The 20,775-nt window shown below is 40.0% G+C and overlaps 1 protein-coding gene and 1 long non-coding RNA gene across 8 annotated transcripts in view; both read right to left on the reverse strand.

Moving 5' to 3' along the window:
- The window catches only part of mark2b (MAP/microtubule affinity-regulating kinase 2b), a 50,005-nt gene extending 32,203 nt beyond the window's left edge, over positions 1 to 17,802 (reverse strand). For 4 of the 7 annotated variants that reach the window (XM_040012435.1, XM_040012438.1, XM_040012441.1 and 1 more), the window contains exon 1: positions 16,443 to 17,801. In XM_040012435.1, coding sequence (XP_039868369.1) covers positions 16,443 to 16,493 — 51 coding nt within the window. In that variant the 5' untranslated portion in view covers positions 16,494 to 17,801. Of the gene's footprint in view, positions 1 to 16,442 lie in introns of all 7 variants that reach the window. The other 3 variants (XM_040012436.1, XM_040012439.1, XM_040012434.1) reach the window with 1 other exon arrangement.
- LOC120721816 lies at positions 4 to 16,436 on the reverse strand. The gene is made up of 4 exons (XR_005693265.1): positions 12,080 to 16,436; positions 10,883 to 10,885; positions 1,865 to 1,868; positions 4 to 15 (listed from the first exon to the last, which is right to left on the reverse strand). It is a non-coding gene; the product is annotated as an uncharacterized LOC120721816 (long non-coding RNA).
- Positions 17,803 to 20,775: the final 2,973 nt, after the last annotated feature.

Genomic DNA, 20,775 nt, shown 5'->3' on the forward strand with positions numbered 1-20,775 from the left:
ATTCAAGCGCGTTTCCTCCAAGTTCCTTCATGCTTCCTACACCTCTCTGCTCTTTAGTCTTCCTCCTCTCCTATCCTCTTTCATGTCTGACTATTTTTGTCGTCTGATTCTTCCTTCATTTTTGGGCAGCTGCAGACCATGCAAACCCCCTCCCCCAGTATACACACACATGCATACTCACTTCCCCCAGTTTTAATTATAGACGTGTCGGAGGACAATAAGTGACATCATTGTTTTCTACTCATATTACTCTGAAGTTGATTCTGACTCATGAATACCAACGTGGAACTGGTAATATACACAGTTTAGACAAGAGTTTAACCACACAAAGACTCAGCGTAATATACATTTTCATGTCCGTCAAGACCATCAGAGGTCATTGGAGAGTTGATCCTATTCTCAGTGGAAAAAGCTTAAGTAGTAAATTGGAGACAAAAATCCCAACAGATCTACGTAGCAACGCTAAAATAAGGACAGAAATTAAAGGCACAATTCTAAACCTTAGTTAATAGACCAGCACATTAATGAGGGACATTAAGGATGAGATTGAAAAAAAAAAAAAAAAACCCTTTCCAGTGAAACCAGCTGCATGTTTTTAAGTCTTAATTTTCAAACTGAAAAATTCAATTATGCTATCTCAGAGGTCTGAGAGTTAATTTAGTCCAGATTTTACAGACAACTTCAAGTCAACTCATTCTCGTGTCATCTCATGAAATAGTCACAACCTACAAAACTAATGATTAGAATTTTTGGACTTTAAACATCCCCCCCCCCAAGCTCCTCAAGAAAGATTTACCACCATTTACTTTCGATGCCTGCACATGACTTCTCTTACATATACATGAACAACTGACGTTTTTCCACTTTCAAATAAAAAAAAAAAAAAAAAATTCCAAATACAACAAACTGAAAACCACACAAACCATCCATCAACCAGCCATCAGTGTGAACATTTGCACAATGTTGGAGGTTCTGGTGGCAGAGATGGCTGTCTTTCCAGAGACCAAAATTCAGGTCATTAATATCTCAGATTTTTATCATTTTTAAACACGCTAATAATTAAAATGCTGTTGCCTAATTAAGTTCTTGCATTATCCTAAAACAAATTAGTCATGTGTATGGAGTACAGAGGGCGTGTTTAGGTTTGAATGTGAAAAACGAGTTGGTTATGTTTAGGCATCAAAAGCTGCTGGGTCAGGTTTACCAAACCACAAGCTTGGGTTAAAACTTACAACAGCTGCCACTTCGTTAAAAACTTCACTTTCTTGGTTGCCATGGTGACTCCTAACTTTCTCTGGACCAACTATGTGCTTCTGTTCCAAGACAGTACTTGGAGATTCATGTTACTGACATGAAAAACAAAAAACGAGTCCAAATATGGACTGTGAAACTTTTATTTTTATTATCTCTTAGTTAAACACTCCTGTGGCGATTGCATTGCAGCATCTATAGAATGCTTAAAACCAAAACATGCACATTGTGCATGTCTTGACAGCTTTGTAAGCCACTTCCTTATAGTAACACACAAACATTAACATGTTTACACAAGTTTCTGGTTTGTATAAAGTAATGAATTTTAAAGCAATACATGATACCATGGGGTTATTTTAATTATCTTCATACACTTTGCAACTTAAGACTGTGGGGACACTGTTAAGGCATACTAAAAGAAACTGTGTGCCTGTCCAGTAAGGGTGACACAGGACACTACTCAGATGTACCCTTTCCCCACTATAAATAAATGCCCATATTCAAAGTTATATTTAAATTTTAGTGAATTTACAGTTTAGTTCATTTGTAATTTGGCTGTTTCATATTGTTGTTACTTAATACAAGGTTGGCTGTGAAAGTTCACAAGGTTTACCAACCTGTTACACATCTGCAGTACAATGAAATAAAGGAAGATAAGCCACCCGCAAAACTCACAGCCACACTTTTTTGGCTACCGCATCTCAACTAATCTGCAGTGAGGACAGCCCTGTTCTAAAACATAAATATAATGGCAGTATAGTGTTCAGACCCAGTCCAACTAAAACACACCTCCCAGCACACGCTCAAGATGGAAAGTCGCTGACAAGATGTTTGCAGCTTAAATCCACTCTCTGTTACACTGTAAACACAAGCATTTGCAATTGACCACAACACAGACATACAGGCAAAGCAGTCGAGCTAATCTAAGGTACTGCCTGTGTTTTGACTTCCAATCACTGACCTTTACTAGTCTGAGTTCTGGGAGAAAGGCACTCAGATACAGCCTTTTTTCTTTTAAATACAACAGTGCAGTTACGAAAGTAAGGGAGGGCTGCACAAGAAGTACGCGTTATGCACTAATAGTAGGACAGCCGAAACCAAATGTGAGATTGGCCTGTGTCAACTGACCTCAACAACAGAGGGCTAACCTAAGGTTTAAAAAAAAAAAAAACAGGGAACAGGTGAACTTTAAACACACCAAGAAAAATCATCATTACAAACTGAGCTAGGGTAAGAAGTTAAAATTACCCAACTTGCAGCACATTAAGAGAAACAGACACTGTTCATTCTTTCCAGTTTACCACTACCAGACGCCAGTTAATTATCAACTATTAAACTGATTAAGTGTTAAGTGTACATTCAATTGTAATCACAACTGAAAGTTTTAGTTTTTATAAGAGAAACGGCCTGAAATTAGTATAGAAGGATTATTTTTGTTACATCTCTGTAGAATGTAACAAACTGTGCGAGTTTAATTCTAAAAAAAAAAGTGGCATTATGACAAAGACATGTCAACTAATGCAATTACACACAATTAAAATCTTGCAACTTTGTTGCCAATGTTGGCAACAACTAACACGGTACACTGGCAGCTACTATTAGATGCTGTTTTTCTTTCCAAATTACATTTTTAAATTGCACATTCCAAACTGCTGTTAACAATTAAACATTCTCGCAATGTTCCCCCTCATTTGAAATGATTAACTACAAATTTGCGACTCGTTTCATTCTTGTCTAAAGACAACTTCAGTTTGTTGTTGAAGGCTCAGAGAAAGCTTGAAACAACACACTGCACTGTAGTATTTCAGACTGAAAAGTAACTGATAAACAATTTTTTCATTTTTTTTTTTAAATGCATGAGTAATGAGCCGAGTTTCCTATTTGACAACACATCAATATCTGTAGTTTTACCCTAAAGCAAAAACCTACAAATCAGCTGATAATAAGCAGGGAGACAATCAGCTGTCTACACAACGAGCCATGTCCTCAGTGTTAACAAAAGTAGAAAACTAGTGCTACTTCATCGCTAGTTTTAATTGCTTATTTCTGTTCATTATATGTAGAATGCACTTTTATTTGCTTTGCAGCGAAGAGTAAAGAGCTCTGAGTATTTTCTTATTGACAGTATGGAGCATTTAAGTGATTTAGCCAAGAAATGTACCGAACCATGGCAAATTTATACTGAACCGTGCTTTCTAGGTATCATTACTCCTTCATAAATTTGTAATGAATATAACCTTACAAATGAAGAAAACAACAGCTGATAATTAATCAAAAAATAAAGCTTATAACTTATAAAGAGGGCATGGAGCTGGACAATTTCAACATAACAATAGTAATATTACTTTATTGTTGAAGCTCCAATTAAATCCAGAGTTAAAACAATTCATAACTCAGAATTTTCGCTTTTCTTCAATTTTAAAGACCGTTTACAACAATACTCAGCTGTAATTGAAAGCCTGTACATCCAAACAAGAAAAATAGAAAATTTTCAAGCCCAGCCAGATTCTCTGACTTCATTAAAAGAGCTGCTGCGATGTCAGTTACATGTGATCTTACTAACAGGCTTGTAAGCTGCCTTCAAATAGCCAATTTACCATGTGAGGAAATCTGAGGTGGTCTGTAACGAGCCTCTTGCTGTAATTTGGCGGCAAGATGTGTAGTTGATGAGAGCAGTCCTCCTTAAATACACTTGTCCAAACTTAATCTTATTTAACCGTCATGTCATCCTTTAATAAATATTAAATTGGGCTTAATCAAGTGCAGCCATGCTGCTATAAAAAGAAACAAAGTTATTAAGCTATAGTTTATTGCTCACTACCAATATCCTTGAATGCTGTGCAGTAAGCTAATGTCCTATCGGTAGGGCTGCAACGATTTGTCGTTGTAATTAGGGCTGGGCCATATTGTACCGTTCACGGTAATACCGGTATAATGTTAGGCAACGATAGGAAAATGAAATATCGCGATAGAATGAGAGTAAAACGCGCATGCGCAGTGCCTTTATTTTCATACGCACATGGCCGATTGTTGAGTGAAACAGATGAACCAGAATTGGTTTGTAAAAATGGTGCAACTTCAGTGATGTGGAACTGGTTTGGTGTTTGTTCGTCAGATACACAACAAAGCACATTTTTTTTTGCAGAACATGCAAGCGGCCGTTGTTATTGTCGTATTTGTCGGACTAAGATGCTCTTAAATCTGGGAGTAATCTGGGTCCTAAACTCTGTATGCTTCAGGTCAAACAACACTGCAGCATCACTGAGAGTTAAAAACTGTCTAAATTCTTTCATCTTTAATAAAACGATCAGCATTGCTGCTTTACCAGGTGTAACTATAAAGTTTAACTTCCAGGCATCCATGAAAACAAAAGTTATTACATTTAACGGAGTTAGAAGTTAGCAGGAAGCTAGCGGAAGTTAGCTCGCTAGTTTCGCTAGTTACCTAAGCATGATATTGCATGTTCTGACTGAGAGATTTCTGAAAAAATTAAAACGTACAGCTCTGCTATCACTTCCAACATAAATGAAGACAGGAAACTAAACAGCAGTGACGTTCGTAGGGTTACTGAAGTTGGGCTAGCTGGTATATAATGATGTGCTACGTGCTTGCTAGCGACACAGCTATGTTAGCATAACATAAACAGTGAAGCTGGAGGACAAACACTAACACTTTTCCACTTATAAAAGTTAACGTTAAGGTTCCTGATAGTTAAAGACAAATGCAATCGCATGGCAGGATGCTGTAAACGGACCAAACTTCAGTCAGGAGAACAACTGAGATAATCCATCCACAATACAAGGTTAGTCATTAATATACTGCAACAACATGGGAATAGAGCAGCTGCCAGAGAATTCAACATTAATGAATCAATGGTACAGAAGTGGAGGAAGCAAGAAGAATGAGTTTAATAAAGTTTGATTTATCTGACTGCTTTGTTTCGCTTAATGTGCCTTATAATCCCGTGCACCTTATGGTCCGAAAAATGCGTACTGCACACTGCAGTTTAATGTTGCAAAGCACCTATTTTTAACTTCAGTGGATATTATACATGGTTATGCTCAGGATATGTCAGCCCATTTCTACTGGAAATGCCTTTTGGTCAAACTTTCAGCAAGGAATTTGCATTTGCACTGTTACATTTTTATAAAGCTTTAATGTACATAAAAACCAGCTTCTTGTTTAAGTGAAAATAAATGGAAGGTTGTCTTTTTTGCGCTAGTAATGTTGTGGAGTTGTATTTTGTCTTGCATCAATTATATCGTCAGTTATATCGTTATCGCAAATTTTCAAATATATATCGTGATAAATATTTTTGGCCATATCGCCCTGCTCTAGTTGTAATCGATGATGTCGACGCTGAGTTATATCCTTAAGTCACATAAATGCATTTTTGTAACCGCAATACACTACAGGAAGCTATGGGGTCAGTAAGGCCTGTATCGTCTGTCAAGACCGCACACAATACCAATGAAGAAGAGCAAAGGACAGAAGAAAATGGAAACAAGATAGATATATAGATATATATATATATATTTTTTTGTTTGTTTAAATGTGAAAGCATTTGACAGAAAACAAATTGAAGCAGAGAGCATCGTTAGCATGTCCACTGTAATTGTAAACTCATGAACTTTCAAAGCTTTTTTTAGTTTCCCCATTTGTACATTAGCTTTTGCTTAAACATTACTAGCACTTTCATTTTTGCTATTTTTATTTATTTAATTTTTATTCTGACGGTCCTATTTAGTGATGTTAAAATACTTTTGACTATTTTCAAATTCACGTGTTTCCTGGGTCATTAATTTCATTGCCTGTGGGACCAGACAACAGGGTGATATTCACAGTTGGGCAGACTTGAGCAGGTGAGGTACTGGAGCCTGGAACAGGAGGTTTGCCCACAGAAAGTGGTGATAACAGTTACTGAAATAATCATTGACTAATCAAAGAAAAATTTGGCAGATTAGTTGACTATCCAAAATAATCTTTTCTTGCAGCTCTCGCTACAGGTGATACTTAAAGCACAGTTTGTTTTTCATGGCATCAACACAGGCGCCCTGTGAAAAAGCAGCTGAAAGCAGCTGCTGGTCTCCATTCGTGTGCGATTTGAAAACGTTGATCATATTCCTATAAGCACTTTTTGGCATGCATATGCCACGTCAGTTTGCCAAGGGTTGGTCTAAATGCTAGCACCAGCAGCGTTCTTCATGAATAGAATTATGTGATGCTTCTACCAAGCGGTTATGTCAGCTTACTATGACACAGGCTACATACAACCTTTGGTTTTCTAGATCAAAACAGTGCAGAAATGTGCTGCTTTTCACAGCTGTAATCCATCACAACTTTCCACCTAGCAGAAATGCAGCTCCAATAGGAGGCTGCTGCAGAGCATCTTAAAGCCAGCAAATGATGCAACAAAAATAATCCTTCTATTCCAAAAAAGAATATTTAGTTTAACGAGCATTTCTGGTTCTGACTAGCAAAGGCAGCAATGTTTACATGTCTAGCTGACTACTGCACATTTCTAATATGAAATTAGGTAATATGGGGACAACAGTTATAACTCAAGTCTTAAAGTCATAAAAACTTTGCTATTGCATCAAGGATTCAATCCCCCAACAACATTTGGACTCAATGTGCAAACTTACTTTACTACACACAGAACAACTACAGACAGAAGCTGCATTACTTCTACTTTCGGAGTGAGAGGGAACACACACACACGCACGCATGCACACACACCAAGCTGAAGTCATGATGGCTGTGTTGTCATGGAGATTTGCCACTTCCTAAATCCTGCCATCTATCTTAATGCTGGTTTCTTCTTCATACTTCTTTTATTACCCGTTGTGCTCTCTTCCTTCCCGTAATTCTTTTCTTCAACCCAAGATCAAAGCACATAAAAAGTGTACGTGACAAAGAGAGTTAATTGTCCTTAGATGGCAATATTTTGTGTATCATAACTGTCAGAAGTGTCAGAAAAAATCCATCTGAACAGAGCACACTGTTATTATCTAATCACCATAGTCAGGGTTTTCCTGGCTCAGAATGGGGCTTTGGTACTAAAGGCAACCAGCCTCCAATCAATCCTGGTTGTGTTATTTGACAGAAATCTATGCATTTCCTTGTTATTTGTGAATACTACAAAATAGATTAAACAAATTCTACATGATAAAACGCAAGGAGCTGTGGGCCATCTTAGACAAGGATTAATAAGGCTTCGCTATCAGCATTATGCATGACTTACAGGGCAAAAATAAACTGCTGTACAAGTGTAAGAGTTACATTTTACACTCATCCTCGTCAACCAAGGCTTCTGAACATCTGGCATTCGGTGAACTGGACTTTTATACACTTGGACTCATGTGAACAGGAATTTTATCAGACAGCTTCTTTGTTGCAAAATCAGGGCTTTAGCGGTGAAGTGGGTTAGAATAATAGCCTAGAAATTAGTCTTAGTGGGCGGCATGAAAAGAAAAGGAATATACAAAAGAACGGCTTTTGTTAAATGTTGCAAAAACAGTTCAGAAAGTTGGAGATCGGTAAATAGATTTAACGTTAGCTGCAGACAATTCTCATTCTAAACAGACTGACTTCCCTGCTGCTGTGGGGACATCGCTAATGGAAATAAAAGTTAATTCAAGTGGTCAATCGCTCAGATACTGGAGGGGTGATCTGGTGCTGAAATGTGGCACTTGACAACGCAAAGGCGTGCGTTTGTCTCTTACACACTCACACACACACACAAGGGTTGGCTACTCTGTAATAAACTACTGCTAAAGCCCCTGGGAGAGTCTGGGATTTAACAGAGTGCTTTCTGCTCAGCTTTCAGACCATGGACAGTATAAACATTTCATTTCTTAATATTAGTCTGAGAGAATCCGTATGCTTTATGCCTGAATGAGCAGCCTGGCCGTGTTTTTGTAACAGTCAATGACTGGAACGTTTACGTAAAACTTTCAAAGCAGCAGTATTACCTCATGCACACACAATACCCCGACAGCATGCATCTCTGGTGTCCACTTCTAATTTACAGTAAGATTGAAACATTAATCTACAATGAATTTTTGCTGTTCAAATTCCAGAAGAGGGATCTGTATCTCTGAGCCCGTCAGCCAGCAACGAGCTCACACAGAGTCACAAATCACTGATATGATATGTCTCAATGAAGTCACGAGGAAAAGAAGCAGGCCATGTCTGAACGGGAGATTTTTGCAGAATGTTGATGTTACATATCGAGTGTCTGAAAAATGCCTCACTTAAGAGCAGATCTGAAAATGCACCGTTCATTTGATTAAAATAAATAAATAAATAATGGACAGTTTTTAAAATACAGTTAGACGCCAAAGGAGAAATAATTTCGATAGCAAGTGCCAAGAAATGTGCCAATGCATATCAGCTTGCACCTTCCTTCGGGTGTAGGGAACAATGACGTGATTAAGCAACATTTCAGCTGAAGCGGTAATTCATAAATCCAGGTGTAGCTCCATCTCAATTTGAATTCAGGACAAAAAGCGATTGTAATATTAGTACACTGGTTAATGTTGCTTCTTTGTCATGCCTTCTAAAATCCTGCAGGCTAACATGTTATGTACAGTACAGCTACTATATAGCCATACTAGCCAAACAAACTTGACACCCCGCATGAGGCCAAGTAAATCTTTGAGAGGCCTTAACTTTAACAAGGTGGTGTCACGCTCGATCTCAGTTTGCTGTCAATGTAGTGTTGTGTGTGTTCTCTTACACTGAAACTCCCTAGATAAGTGAATGTGTGTGTACATGTCAAATCAGTTCAGAGTTTGTGTTTGCACTACTGCTGTCACAGTTGGGACACACTGCATAACACTTCCTTGTGTGCCCTCCTCCTGCTGCTATGTAACACTGGGTGTGAGCAGTGTGTGCGAGCCACCAGAGTAAACAGGTCTGTGTAGCTCTCACAGGGTGGAAAAGCTGAAGGTTACATGCGTGTTACATGCAGATGAAGCACCACGACCGGCCACCTCGCTTTAAACAACGATGCTCTCTGACAACCCTGTAACACATTTACTTGCTCGTTCTCAAAGCTCCACTGCAATACTTAGGTCACACAAATAAGTAACAAAGTCTGACGGTACACGTTAACCAACTGATACAAATGCACAATGTGGCAAAAGTCGACAAAATTTGTCGTGTGGGAATTTATTTTTCAAACAATCAGTCTCACAATCAGTCATTTGAACTTGCGGATCCAAACTAACAAATTAAACCAAAAACATAACCAATGCAGGCTGTAGACAGAGCAGCAAACTCACTCATCATGCAAAGTAAAATTACTGTCGATTGAGTTTGCTTTGATGACGGTGCATAACGGGTTTTTGATTGAAAGTAAAGGCCTAAAAATGTTCTTAATATAGCATACACTTAGAGAGATTGATTTTTTTTGTAGGTTACTAAAATCCATTTGTAGATCGCCTGGCTTCTGTGCTGGTCAGTACTCCATGATGCGGAGCGTACTGATTTCCATCCGTTTTTGGAAACACTGGATCAGAACCTCATACATGCCAACTCCAAAAACTTTGAACTATCCCCAACTGAGGGAGCCCAGTGACAGTTAAAGTTATTTACATTTTTATAGATCTCCAGGTTTTTTTGAAAGACTTTCAAAGTTTTTCTTTGGATACTGGCTGCTGTTTAACTCACTTTTGGTCCTGTCCTTGTACTTGAATGATTTCTGGCCGCAGCACCCAGCCCTAAGCAGAGATGACGTCTCTCTAAGCCTATAACATAGCCTGAGCAGGTGCCTGACGCCGTTCCCAGCATTTAAACCTGTGCGGGCTGCAACAACACAGTCAAAATTCTAGGGAAGTGTCCATCAGGTTATGACACAGGTTACACTGTAAGGTTTTGGATGGGTTTGTGGTAACAATGTACCTGTAGTGTTTAATCCACACAAATGTTATAGTGATGAGTGCAGCATGAAGTTAAATATTAAGCTGGGCAACTAAAACCACTTTCAAAGACAGTTAAGTAGGCAAATCAAGTTCTGGCACAGCCCGTCTCAGCCTTGGGAAATGTGTTTTGGATACTGAGCTGCACCACAACAGCATGAATGTAGTCAAGAGAGCAAAAACAATAGCACTTCGGATGCATGTTTGAAAGCCCTCGTTTTAAACTGAAGCTAAGATGTTTGTTTTTTAAAGGTCAAACTACATAAATAGCTTTACTTCAGGAAACAATTATGAAGTTAATAATCAAAAATGTGACAATTTAATGATGTTCTCAAGTTTTTAACTTTTCCTTGACACAAAAACCAGGCACACTGGATTACAGGAAGAAATCCAAGTATTCACAGCAAACTGATATCAAGCGACTGAATTACATTGAAGCGGTGAAAGAAACCCACACCTTCACCTAAATGACGTCAGGCTCTTCAAATCGCACATCTACAGTTGGCCGCCACACCTACCACTCTGCTCAACTGGTAGGGCCTGTTTTACCCTGTTCCCTCAAGACACAAAACACACACACACACACACACACACACACACACACACACACGCAGAGAGACTGAGCACTGAATTTCAGTGCATGTCGGTCAGATCCCTCGGTAGCACCTGCACCTGGACCTTCAGGTATAAATGCACTTGCAGTTGACTAACTGAACGTACCCAGTTGTAAGGGGAAAATGAGAGACTGCTTGTGCTCGTGTGTGTATAGGCAGGAGCAAATCCGAGTGTGAGGAAGTAAACGCTTGTGTGTGTAAGGCAGGTTCTCTGTTGCTAAGGCCCTGGCCAGCTTTGTCTCTCTGTTCATCTGCCTAGTGATGGCTCTAATAAGGAGCGGGAGAGACATGGTTTATGGTTTCCTGGGCATTACAGCAACTTGTGTGTGCATACATGTGTCCTATAGCTCCTTTACACGATGACTCATCCAAAAAGAGCATGAATGAAGAGATGAAAAAAAAAAAAGAAAGGTGAACACAGATCAAGTAAACACACTCACACGTTCAGTGCTCCTTTCTTATCTATATTACATTTCCAGCTCCCCAGCTTGGTGGGACATTCTTGCCTTCTTTCATACGCCTGAGGTATCGAGTGAAAAGCATCAAACTGTGCTCAGCTCTACTCCTATTTCCTTCATGTTTGCTGTTGTGACGCTCAACAGGATTTTGAGTCTGCAAGCATCACTGTTTCAGTTCTCGTGGCGTTTACAAAGGTCAAGCTAAAATAGAAACTACTGCTGATGAACTGTAACAGTTCAAGTTATATTAACCATTTTATAAATCAATAAACTGATTTAGATCAATGAACTACCATGCACTTCATTCAATGACTTTGTTTTTTGGTACACAAGTTACATTTTCCACTCAGTAACTAGAAGTAACCTGGTGTCTGCCAGTGACCAATGTCAGGGTAAACTGCAACCCTGACCAACCTAAGCCTGGAGAGTTCCACATCGACTTCGTAGGTCTATTGCTGGGAACCCCGAGTTCATGTTGATTATGGTTTCCACAGGTAAAAGGATCAAACTATCCATAAGATTTGGGGGGTTTGTTTACAAAACCTGAGCTACACTCGCATCTTTTCATCAGGATACTTTTAAACTGTTTTTAAGTAGTTAAAAAAGTATCCTGCTTGGAATAGTTAGTTACTTTTGACTGTTTTTAATAGTTACTATCTAATACAGTTTAACCCTCAGTTGTCAAGCTAATATCCATCCACTCAAGTTCACCAATTACCATAGGCTCAAGGCAGTGCTGTCAAGACTGAAAGCAACGGCAGACGTGGTCGACGGCCTTCAATCATTCACTAATTCGGTGAACTCCAATCAGTCTGATGCAAAATGATTGCACCGTTGCACCAGTCTCAATCACACTAAGTGTCAGAAGGATGCTCAATGATTAACCCAGCACTGAAACACACTTGACAAAGGAGGTATGACGGGAGAAATGACGGTTCATAAAAAGGCTTACGAACTGCACTTGTCATTAATAGCCGTTTAAGATAAAGCATATGAACATGCCTTAAGTTTGAAATTTTCCATAGTCCTGTGTACACGACAAGAAAAGAAACCGATATACCGATGATGATATTCTGTACTGTAAAAATATCTGTCTGCCCCAGAGCAATATAGATATTTGTTTGCTTATCTTGTTGTTTATTCCTTTGTTTTTGCTTGAAAAACAAAACAAAACAATTTTAAATTCTTTCAGGAGCTAAAGTGGAAAAAGCCAGTGCAAAAGTGGAGTTACACAACAAATAAACCGACAACTAGATCACTATGTTCCATCCCATTGTGTGTGCCCACCACCTCATATCAACCACAGTGAGCTACACAAAACATGTTTATGTCTGATCCGAAGGTGAGGAAATTCTCCCCACACATTTTATAATGATTTTAATAGGTGTGAGTGAGGATGTAACATCTGCATGTACTGTTATATACATCTGGCTGGAGGTGGGCAAGTGCTTTATCTCCTATTGTGCTTTATTTCCTTGTTCCTTGTTGTAAGTCCTTTGGGAATAAAGACTTGTGTAAATAAACCTCATGAAAACTCAAAACCTCTAACGCCACTTCCAAATCTAGTTCAGTTAGTTTTACATTTTCTCCCAATGACCCAATAAGGAAATGTCTCAACTTTGACAAATTAATGGCTTGGCTCTATAATGTGCGGAAGATCCGGCATAGTGTGCAACCATCCAAACAAAGAAGGATGAACTGACAGACCTGAAGAGCCATACCAGTATTTCTAGCTATATTAGTGGGTCAGAAGACATGGCTTAATGAATAGAGGGAGAGCACTGTAAAACAGGAAATCAGACAGTTCAGTGATCATGTCTAGGGAAGTGGACAAACTGTGCAAACTTGTTAACAAGATGACCTTTGCCAAAACCTATTTCAAACTGAACTAATGTAATATTTTAACACCAGGTAGTTTAAACACAAAAATACAACCTAACACGTAGTAAACATGCATTTATCCTGTTATTTAACACTGAAATGTTGTTACACTCATGTGGACCACAAATAAGTTCCTCAAACTAACAGCAGGCCTGAACCCTTGCACAACGTGAGAACGTGTCCGATCAAAGCCACTCAACATATCTGCCATTTCACACCGTCAGAAAGATGTCATAAGTCACTTCTCTGTATTTGACAGCTCTCTAATTATATGTGCGCAGCAACTGTTCATGATGACTGAATGGAAAACTGTGTTGGTCAGTAACTTTACTTCACAATCCCCCCAGACCTGTAGAACCATTAACTCACAGATTAGCTGGCAGTCATGTGTAAAGAAGGAAAAAAAAAGAAAAGCTTGCAAACTCTGAAGCCAAGTAAAGCAGCTCCCAATTAGGGTTCCTCAAAATATTAAAACAAACCACTGCAATCAAGCCGTCTTTAGCAGATACAAGCGGATCATAACCTGCTCGTGGGTTGAAAGGATCAGAACCTAGACTTAAATCTCTGACGGGCACAGAGAGACTCGTCAACACTTAGCCCGTCCTCATGCCCGGTGCCATTTTGTCCCGTATCTTGAGACCTGACACCAAAGGCTTTCTATACATGGCCTTTAAAGACAGACTGGACTTGTGTGGGAGTATTCATCCATGGCCTTTTGCCTACAAACCTAGTTAAGAATTTGCCATGACCCCAAACTTTTCTCTTTTTTTACCCCTCAAATCCAACCCTAAATCCTCACTGGATGCTGTGGGACGAGAATGGACGCATTCAGAACAACAGCAGGATTATTTCAAACCGACATAAGGTTAAGGCCGCACAAACAGCGTCCGACAACAAGTTCAGTTTGAGGGGTTATTAATCGCCAAGGTACCGCAGTTATGTTTTACACTCTTATGAGCCTGACAAGATATCACAGGAGCACTTATCTCCCTTCCTGCTTTGTGTGTCCTGTGCTACAAACTAAACACTGCTCCATATTCTGCCGGTTATGTCTGCTTTCAAGTATTTGCCTATCAGAATGGGCAATGTTTGATTGTCCATTCTAGATCTGGCTAAAGTGGAGCCAGGTCTGACATTTTAATCAACCGCTTCTCTTTCGGCAAGGTCCTGTGCAGAAGCTGTCACACTGAACACAGTGAGGAAGCTTCTGCTCATGACTTTATACGAGTCTCTCTTACAGCAACATGTCCAAAAGTGCCCAGCTTTCACTATGACGTCAACTTTTAAGATCCCACTGGAGATGGAAATGCCCTGTCTGTTTGTACTGTGTGCGAAAGGCAGCTACAGTGGATGACTCTACTGCATTACTGCTGACCTTTGTTCCCATAAGGGTGTAGCTGTGTACGCATGTCTCATTGTCACTATGTCTACTTATTTGCCTACATATGAATATAAGCGTATGTCCACTTTTCTTTACACCCTGATGCTGTTTTTAAACAACAACTCAGAAAACAGGTGAAAACGTCTAAAAGTTTTTGTTTGGGTGAAATCTGACTGATCATGTGGACTCATTAGGAAGTTGGTAGGGTAGGTTAAAGACAGTTTGTCTGATCAGACATTTGCATTCTTGCACATATTGTCCATCAGGTAATAAATAGAAGTTGTTTGCAGCTGCACTGCATGTGTAAGGAAAAAAAAAGTGGTTTAACAGAAGTGGCGACAGGCAGCGGTACACGTGCATTGTATCTACTGGTAAACTTATGTCAGCATTTTGCTTTATGGGAAGTAAAGACAAAAAAATATCTTTGAACCCTTCAGTGTTTACTACCAAGACACACTCCTATTGGCTGATAAAATAAGTTCTGTATTTTGGTAGGGCCATGCATCAGCAGTTCACACTTAAGTTTGGGGTTTTCGTCGTTTCTGTTTAGCTCGACCGAGTGCACTGTAGCACTCCCCTTATTGTGTTTATTTTGTGTTACATAGCCACGCATCTAATTTTTCACAAAGGTTTCATTAAAAATACTTTGCACGTCGGAAACAATAGTTCTAGTTAAGTTCCCACGCTCGTCAAAACTGATGATCAGCTGCTAAAAGCAAATCCTCACCACAGATGCATTCGTAGGACAGCACCGCAAAGTGGGTTTAGCTTCAAACGCTTGCTGACATCATCCAGTGGCTACACTGTCAATACCTAGACAATTTTCCTTCCCCATCAAACATTCAGTGATTTTAATGAGGAGGCAAATACCACGTGATGCTGAACAAGGACTGCCCGAGTCACACTCTTCACTAGAAACTATAATAGCTTTCATGTGAGCAAATGCGGCTTTCTCATAATGGAAAGATAAAACTGTCTGCAAGATTAAGACAGATGCTGCAGATATGGAAGCTTATTTCCAGCGATCTAGTATGGATTTGGAGCACATACCTCAAAGAACTACTAATCAAATGTATAGACAAAAAAGGGTTCTTGAAGCGGGAAACCATATCTGCACAGCCTCTGCAACTGATGAATCTCAATTTTTATTGGGATTTTTTGGAGCTCTTTCACATATGGATGGGGGTTAGCAGGTTTTACTAGGTTAGAAGATGTGTATTGTTTGTACAGCCTGAGTGCCTTCAGTCACCCCCTATAGCCCTACTTGCAATCCAAGTTTTACTTTTTTTCCCTTGAACAATGATCTACAAGGGTTTATTGTTAGTAAACTGAGGATATATCCAAGCGCAAACCTCCTTGCAAGTTCCCATTTGAAATACAAATTCTCATTTCCATTTAAATGCCACTTCTTCTGTCTGATAGCTTTGTGACACATTTAAGGTTGCCAAATAAAGAGTGCAACAAGCAAACACCACAACTTTCTTCCAGAAGGACAGGTAAGTTGCAAATTAGCATAAATAAATAAAAAAGAAATCTACATGTCTTCATCAAACTTGGTGATAAAGAAATGTGTTGAAAACTGACTTTCAGCTTTATGATTGCCTGTATTGCAGAAGGTCAAAAGTTACAAAAAGTCAAGTGGGAGGACATGTCTAAACACAGACTAAACAGAAACCTAAATTTGCTCTGCTATCCTGTAAGGAGTGGGAAATCCAATGTGAGTGCGTAGGCAAGCTGGTGAATCACTGCTCTGTGGCAAAGACAACAGAGACACAGGAGAGGAAGGAGAGGAAAAAAAGCAACCAGAGACAACCAAAGCCTGTAAAAGGCCAACAAAGGCCTCTCTCCCCAGCAGATGAGAACTTCAAGTAATTTTGTGGACAAATATCACAAATAATTACATTTTTAAGAGTAATTTACAAGGACATCTTACCTGCCCGGCCGAATTTTCAATTACTTGAACCAGTGGGGGCCTTGTTGACATTTTTGAAGGAGTCTGTGTTGCCAAAAAAATAAAAATTAAAAATGGAAAAGGAACCTTGAAACTAGTACGATTCGTCAGTCTCTGCTGAGCATTTAAAACTCGTGTAGTTGATAGCTGAGGAAAATCTCCAACAGATGTCCAGTGCTAGCCAGCTAGCAGCGCGACAGACAGCCTGTGAATCAACAAGTTGAATCCCACCATCAGCGGCTAGCCGAGTTAGCCAGCTAGCTCGAAACTAGCTAGCAGCAGCAACCGCAGGTCTCATGTTTGTCAACAAGCAGAAAATGGGAAAAACTAATGTTTTCTTCAGCTCCGGCCTGGGTGTGAAGTCATTCAGTTCCCAGTTCAAGTTGATCTGCGTCGATAGCGAACAGTGAGGTATAGCACGGATGTAAGACGCGAGCTAACTACCTGCTGCCGTGACGTTTTGATCAGCTAGCTACTTATGCTAGCCTGAAGAAAAAGTTGGGCAATGGTTGTATTGAAAGAAGACAAGGTTCAGATAGGTGGCTATCGTGCTAACTTGTAAGGTTGCCAACTGAGGTTTGGGGAAACCAATGACCGCTTGCCAAAATCTACAGCAAATGTTGACACGGCGTCGTTTTCATCGCGCAGTGTCGCCGTTTGTCTTTCTCCTTTTGTGGCAGAGATGTTTCCTTTTAGGTCTTCAAACCAGCTCCGAGGTCTACAAACTTTCGGGCCAAAGTTATTTCCCGGCGAGGTCTCGACCTTCCCACCTCTCACAAAGCAAATTCAAATATTCCCAGTGAGTTATCCGGGGCCAGGGTATCCTAAAAATAAAAGCAGCACCTTGTAAAATGGTCACATGGCAGGTGAGAATCACAAATTAATTTGTTCCGCTAGCTAACTGGTCGACATTAGCCCATGTAGCTAGCCAATTCAGGATTTTTTGAGGTAAGGCTAGCTCGTTAGCTTATTCCCCAGCGACCGCAGTGGCGGTGACTGCCAGAGAGCAACCCACAGAGCTCAAAATCCACGGAAATCACCGGCGCTCTTCCTTGTGTTGCGTGATTGGAATAAGGTCGTTCACCAGTGCTGCACTGCAGTGTGGCGATATACCAGTTCGTCCTGTCGGTACACCGACTAATATTCCAGTCACCAGCCGACCGAAGGAGGAATCATCAAGTTGTAAAATCCATTATCAGCAAAGTGGGCTTTTCTTGCTCGGAGGTGCGTGTCACGGGCAACGGGGAGGGGGGAGAAAAGCGAGGAGCTGCGCCCGAATGCAGTCTATGCGCACGATCCTGCCCTCATACCGGAACAAGCTCGCGGCAACATGGCTGCTTGCTTGCACCACGACTTGAAAGGGGAGGGAGGGAGTTCTGAGTTCGGCTTCACTCGATTTTTTCCGAGCCTTTACTGCTGAATGACCGCAATTCCTCCATGCTGGTAAATGGCAGGTGCGGGAGACTGTAATTGTTCTCCTCCTCAACCTGGCAGGAATGAAGGCTCTGTCACAACTCCAGACATAATGGAAGAGAGAAACTTGGAGCCTCCGGGGTGCAAAAGTTCACCGGTCTTTCAGTTCATTTCCTCTTTTTTTTTTGGTTTTATTGATTTATTTAAGTATGCCGATGAATATTTTATCGGGCTCTTTGCCTCCTGCATTGTTAATATTGTGGCAAAGTCTTTTACAGAGCGCCCCTGACAAGTTAATGTGCATGTTTCTGCTTCCAGCTGTGATGGAATTTAACCCACCCAAGTAAGTCTACTATCTTTAATTACAAACATGAGAAGCTTTACTCGAGTATGTCGGATTTATGTGACTGTACTCCACTACATTTCAGAGGGAGAGATTGCACTTTTTTACTACACTAATCTGCATTTAATGGTCATATTCAATACTTATAAATGTGCTGATTGGAGGAAGTTTCTGATCTTTACAGATATTACCAAAAAAAAAAAAAAACCCCAGAGAAGTGCCTACAGCATGAATGCACGTAGTCCCATGAACCCTTTCAGTAAAGCCAAAGAGAAGCTGGACTTTCGTTCAGTGAGTAACTAGTATTTCCTCATTATGTCTGCACAGATTAATTTCATCTGTAAACAGGCTTATGGACACACGCCTCTTTCTGCTCATCTCTGGAAGCTCCAGTTCTGCAGGCAACACCTACAAGAGTTGCCAGATATTTTTTACCACTGAGTCACATCCCTGTTTCCTTTCATCTGTCACACGTTTAGCTTATTCCCATCACACCTCTAAGAATTCCAGTGCTCATTTAGTGAGGCACACTGTTACAGTGCAGTGCAACACTTATGGAGAGCACATAAACACTTCGATCTTTAAGCCTAAAACTAGTCTATTGGCTAGGATTTGATATTTTGGACTAAAATAATAATACTTTGGTTGATATACAAATCCATTTGAAGACAGATTTTTTAAGCCAATTAGAGAACAATACCTCTTGGCAGCCACAGCTGTAAAAATAACATGTAACTAGAAACTCATGCCATCTAAAAGTGTGCGATGCTGACTGCAGGTACAGACATTTTCAAGTTACTTAGCAACAGCCACAGACTGACAAAGGTAATATGACTTCCACTGGAAGTAGTGATGCCACAAGTCTGTCAGCTGGGAGGTCGGCAGAGGTGCAATATCAAAAAAAAAAAATTAAATAAAAAAATCAGGATTTGAACAATGTGAGGATGTTGTGCAAAATAAAAAAGGAGAATTCAGGATATGAACGGGTATGAGAAGGTTGTTGGGGACGACCGGGAGAGCATCCAACTGGCAGGATTTCCCGATAAACCAAGGGGGGGAAAAATCACCTCCCTGATGATGGAGGGAGAGCACTCCAGGGTATGTGCACCGGGCATGTTCCAGGAAACACACACGCCTGCTTTTAGCATATCAATCTACCCTCTATATATTTAATAATGAACCTTGATAATGCAGAATCACTGCACCTTTCACTCAGTGCATAAACCTGGATCATGTCCAGTTTCATGGTGGATCAAAGTAGAGGGATGCCAGTTTGGGGGGGAAATGTCAGAAAGCTATAGCAAAACAGTAAATATGTAAACTCAGTGACACCACAGTCTTTTTTTAGACTGTACATGGACCATTTTAGCGGGAGGCAAGCTGCTTACAGACAAATCTGTGCTGAAGTGTCGCCATCTGCAGGAGGCTTCCTTATATTACACCCATTCATCCATCCATCCAATGCACATTTGCACTGAAACACATTTTCTGGCTGCTGTAGAGAAGAAACAACACTCTGTGTAGGAGGCTGAGTCGCAGACTGAATTGCACTAATCTAAGCATATTTTAAGTGTCACTGGAGGAACATGAAATAAAATATATCAGCCTTTGAGTCTCCAATTACTATTTCCATGTGCCAAATGTATGTGGTTGCTTTGAGGATGTAATATGTAGCAGTTGTTTTTGATATACAGTCAATAGTTTTCCCAGTAGAGCACATAAAAAAACAACAACCCATGAGCACTTTGATCTGTGATCGTCAGGCTTTTCCAGCAGTTGTGCTTTTCAGCAACTCCCCTCTGAAATCCACCTCAGCCTGGGTGTGTGTAAGTCAGTGGAAAAATACAGATCTTTACTACTACAGCACCTGATTAAAGGAGCACCCTTATTTACTTATAAATCCACTGGAGCATGAGAAAAATCAAAATTTTAAGCAATTATTAACTATTTTTTAATTTTGATATTTCAACACTGTTATATAACCCATGGCTCAAGTCACTGCATGCATGACATGCATGTATTTGGAGCTACTGATGTTGTAGTTTTGTGTCATACTTTAAAATCTCCTGTTCTCTGACAAATTCAAGCATTATTAAAACCCACATATATGTTTCAAATAGTTCTAATTAACACCTGTATTGAGTGTAAAGGTATGCATGCTGGAGTGCTGTGGGCCATTAAAGTGTAATATTGCTTATCCACAATGTAGAAGATTAAATGAAGTATCACAGGGGTGGCTATAAAACAAATGGAGCAATCCAAGGAAGCCAGGAAAAGAGTGGAGGACACAAACATAAAATTAGTGATTCCCTTAGAACCATTATTCTTTCTTCAGCAGTCCGCTGGGTGAAAATCCTGCCCTTAACCTTAGCAATTTAGAAGCTGCTGACTCGCAGCGTGGGCAAAAGTAGTACGGAAAGAACCAAAGCCAAAAACCAGGCTTTTTATCCACACTGTGCTATAATCACAGTAAGTGCAACACCGTGTAATTAGATAAACGGATTGAAGCACATTACCGTTAGTTATGATGAACATAATAAAGACTTGTTTTGTGGCCCA

This window comes from Simochromis diagramma, unplaced genomic scaffold (genome assembly GCF_900408965.1).
Source record: "Simochromis diagramma unplaced genomic scaffold, fSimDia1.1 OVJJ01000604.1, whole genome shotgun sequence".
NCBI classification, from domain to species: domain Eukaryota; kingdom Metazoa; phylum Chordata; class Actinopteri; order Cichliformes; family Cichlidae; genus Simochromis; species Simochromis diagramma.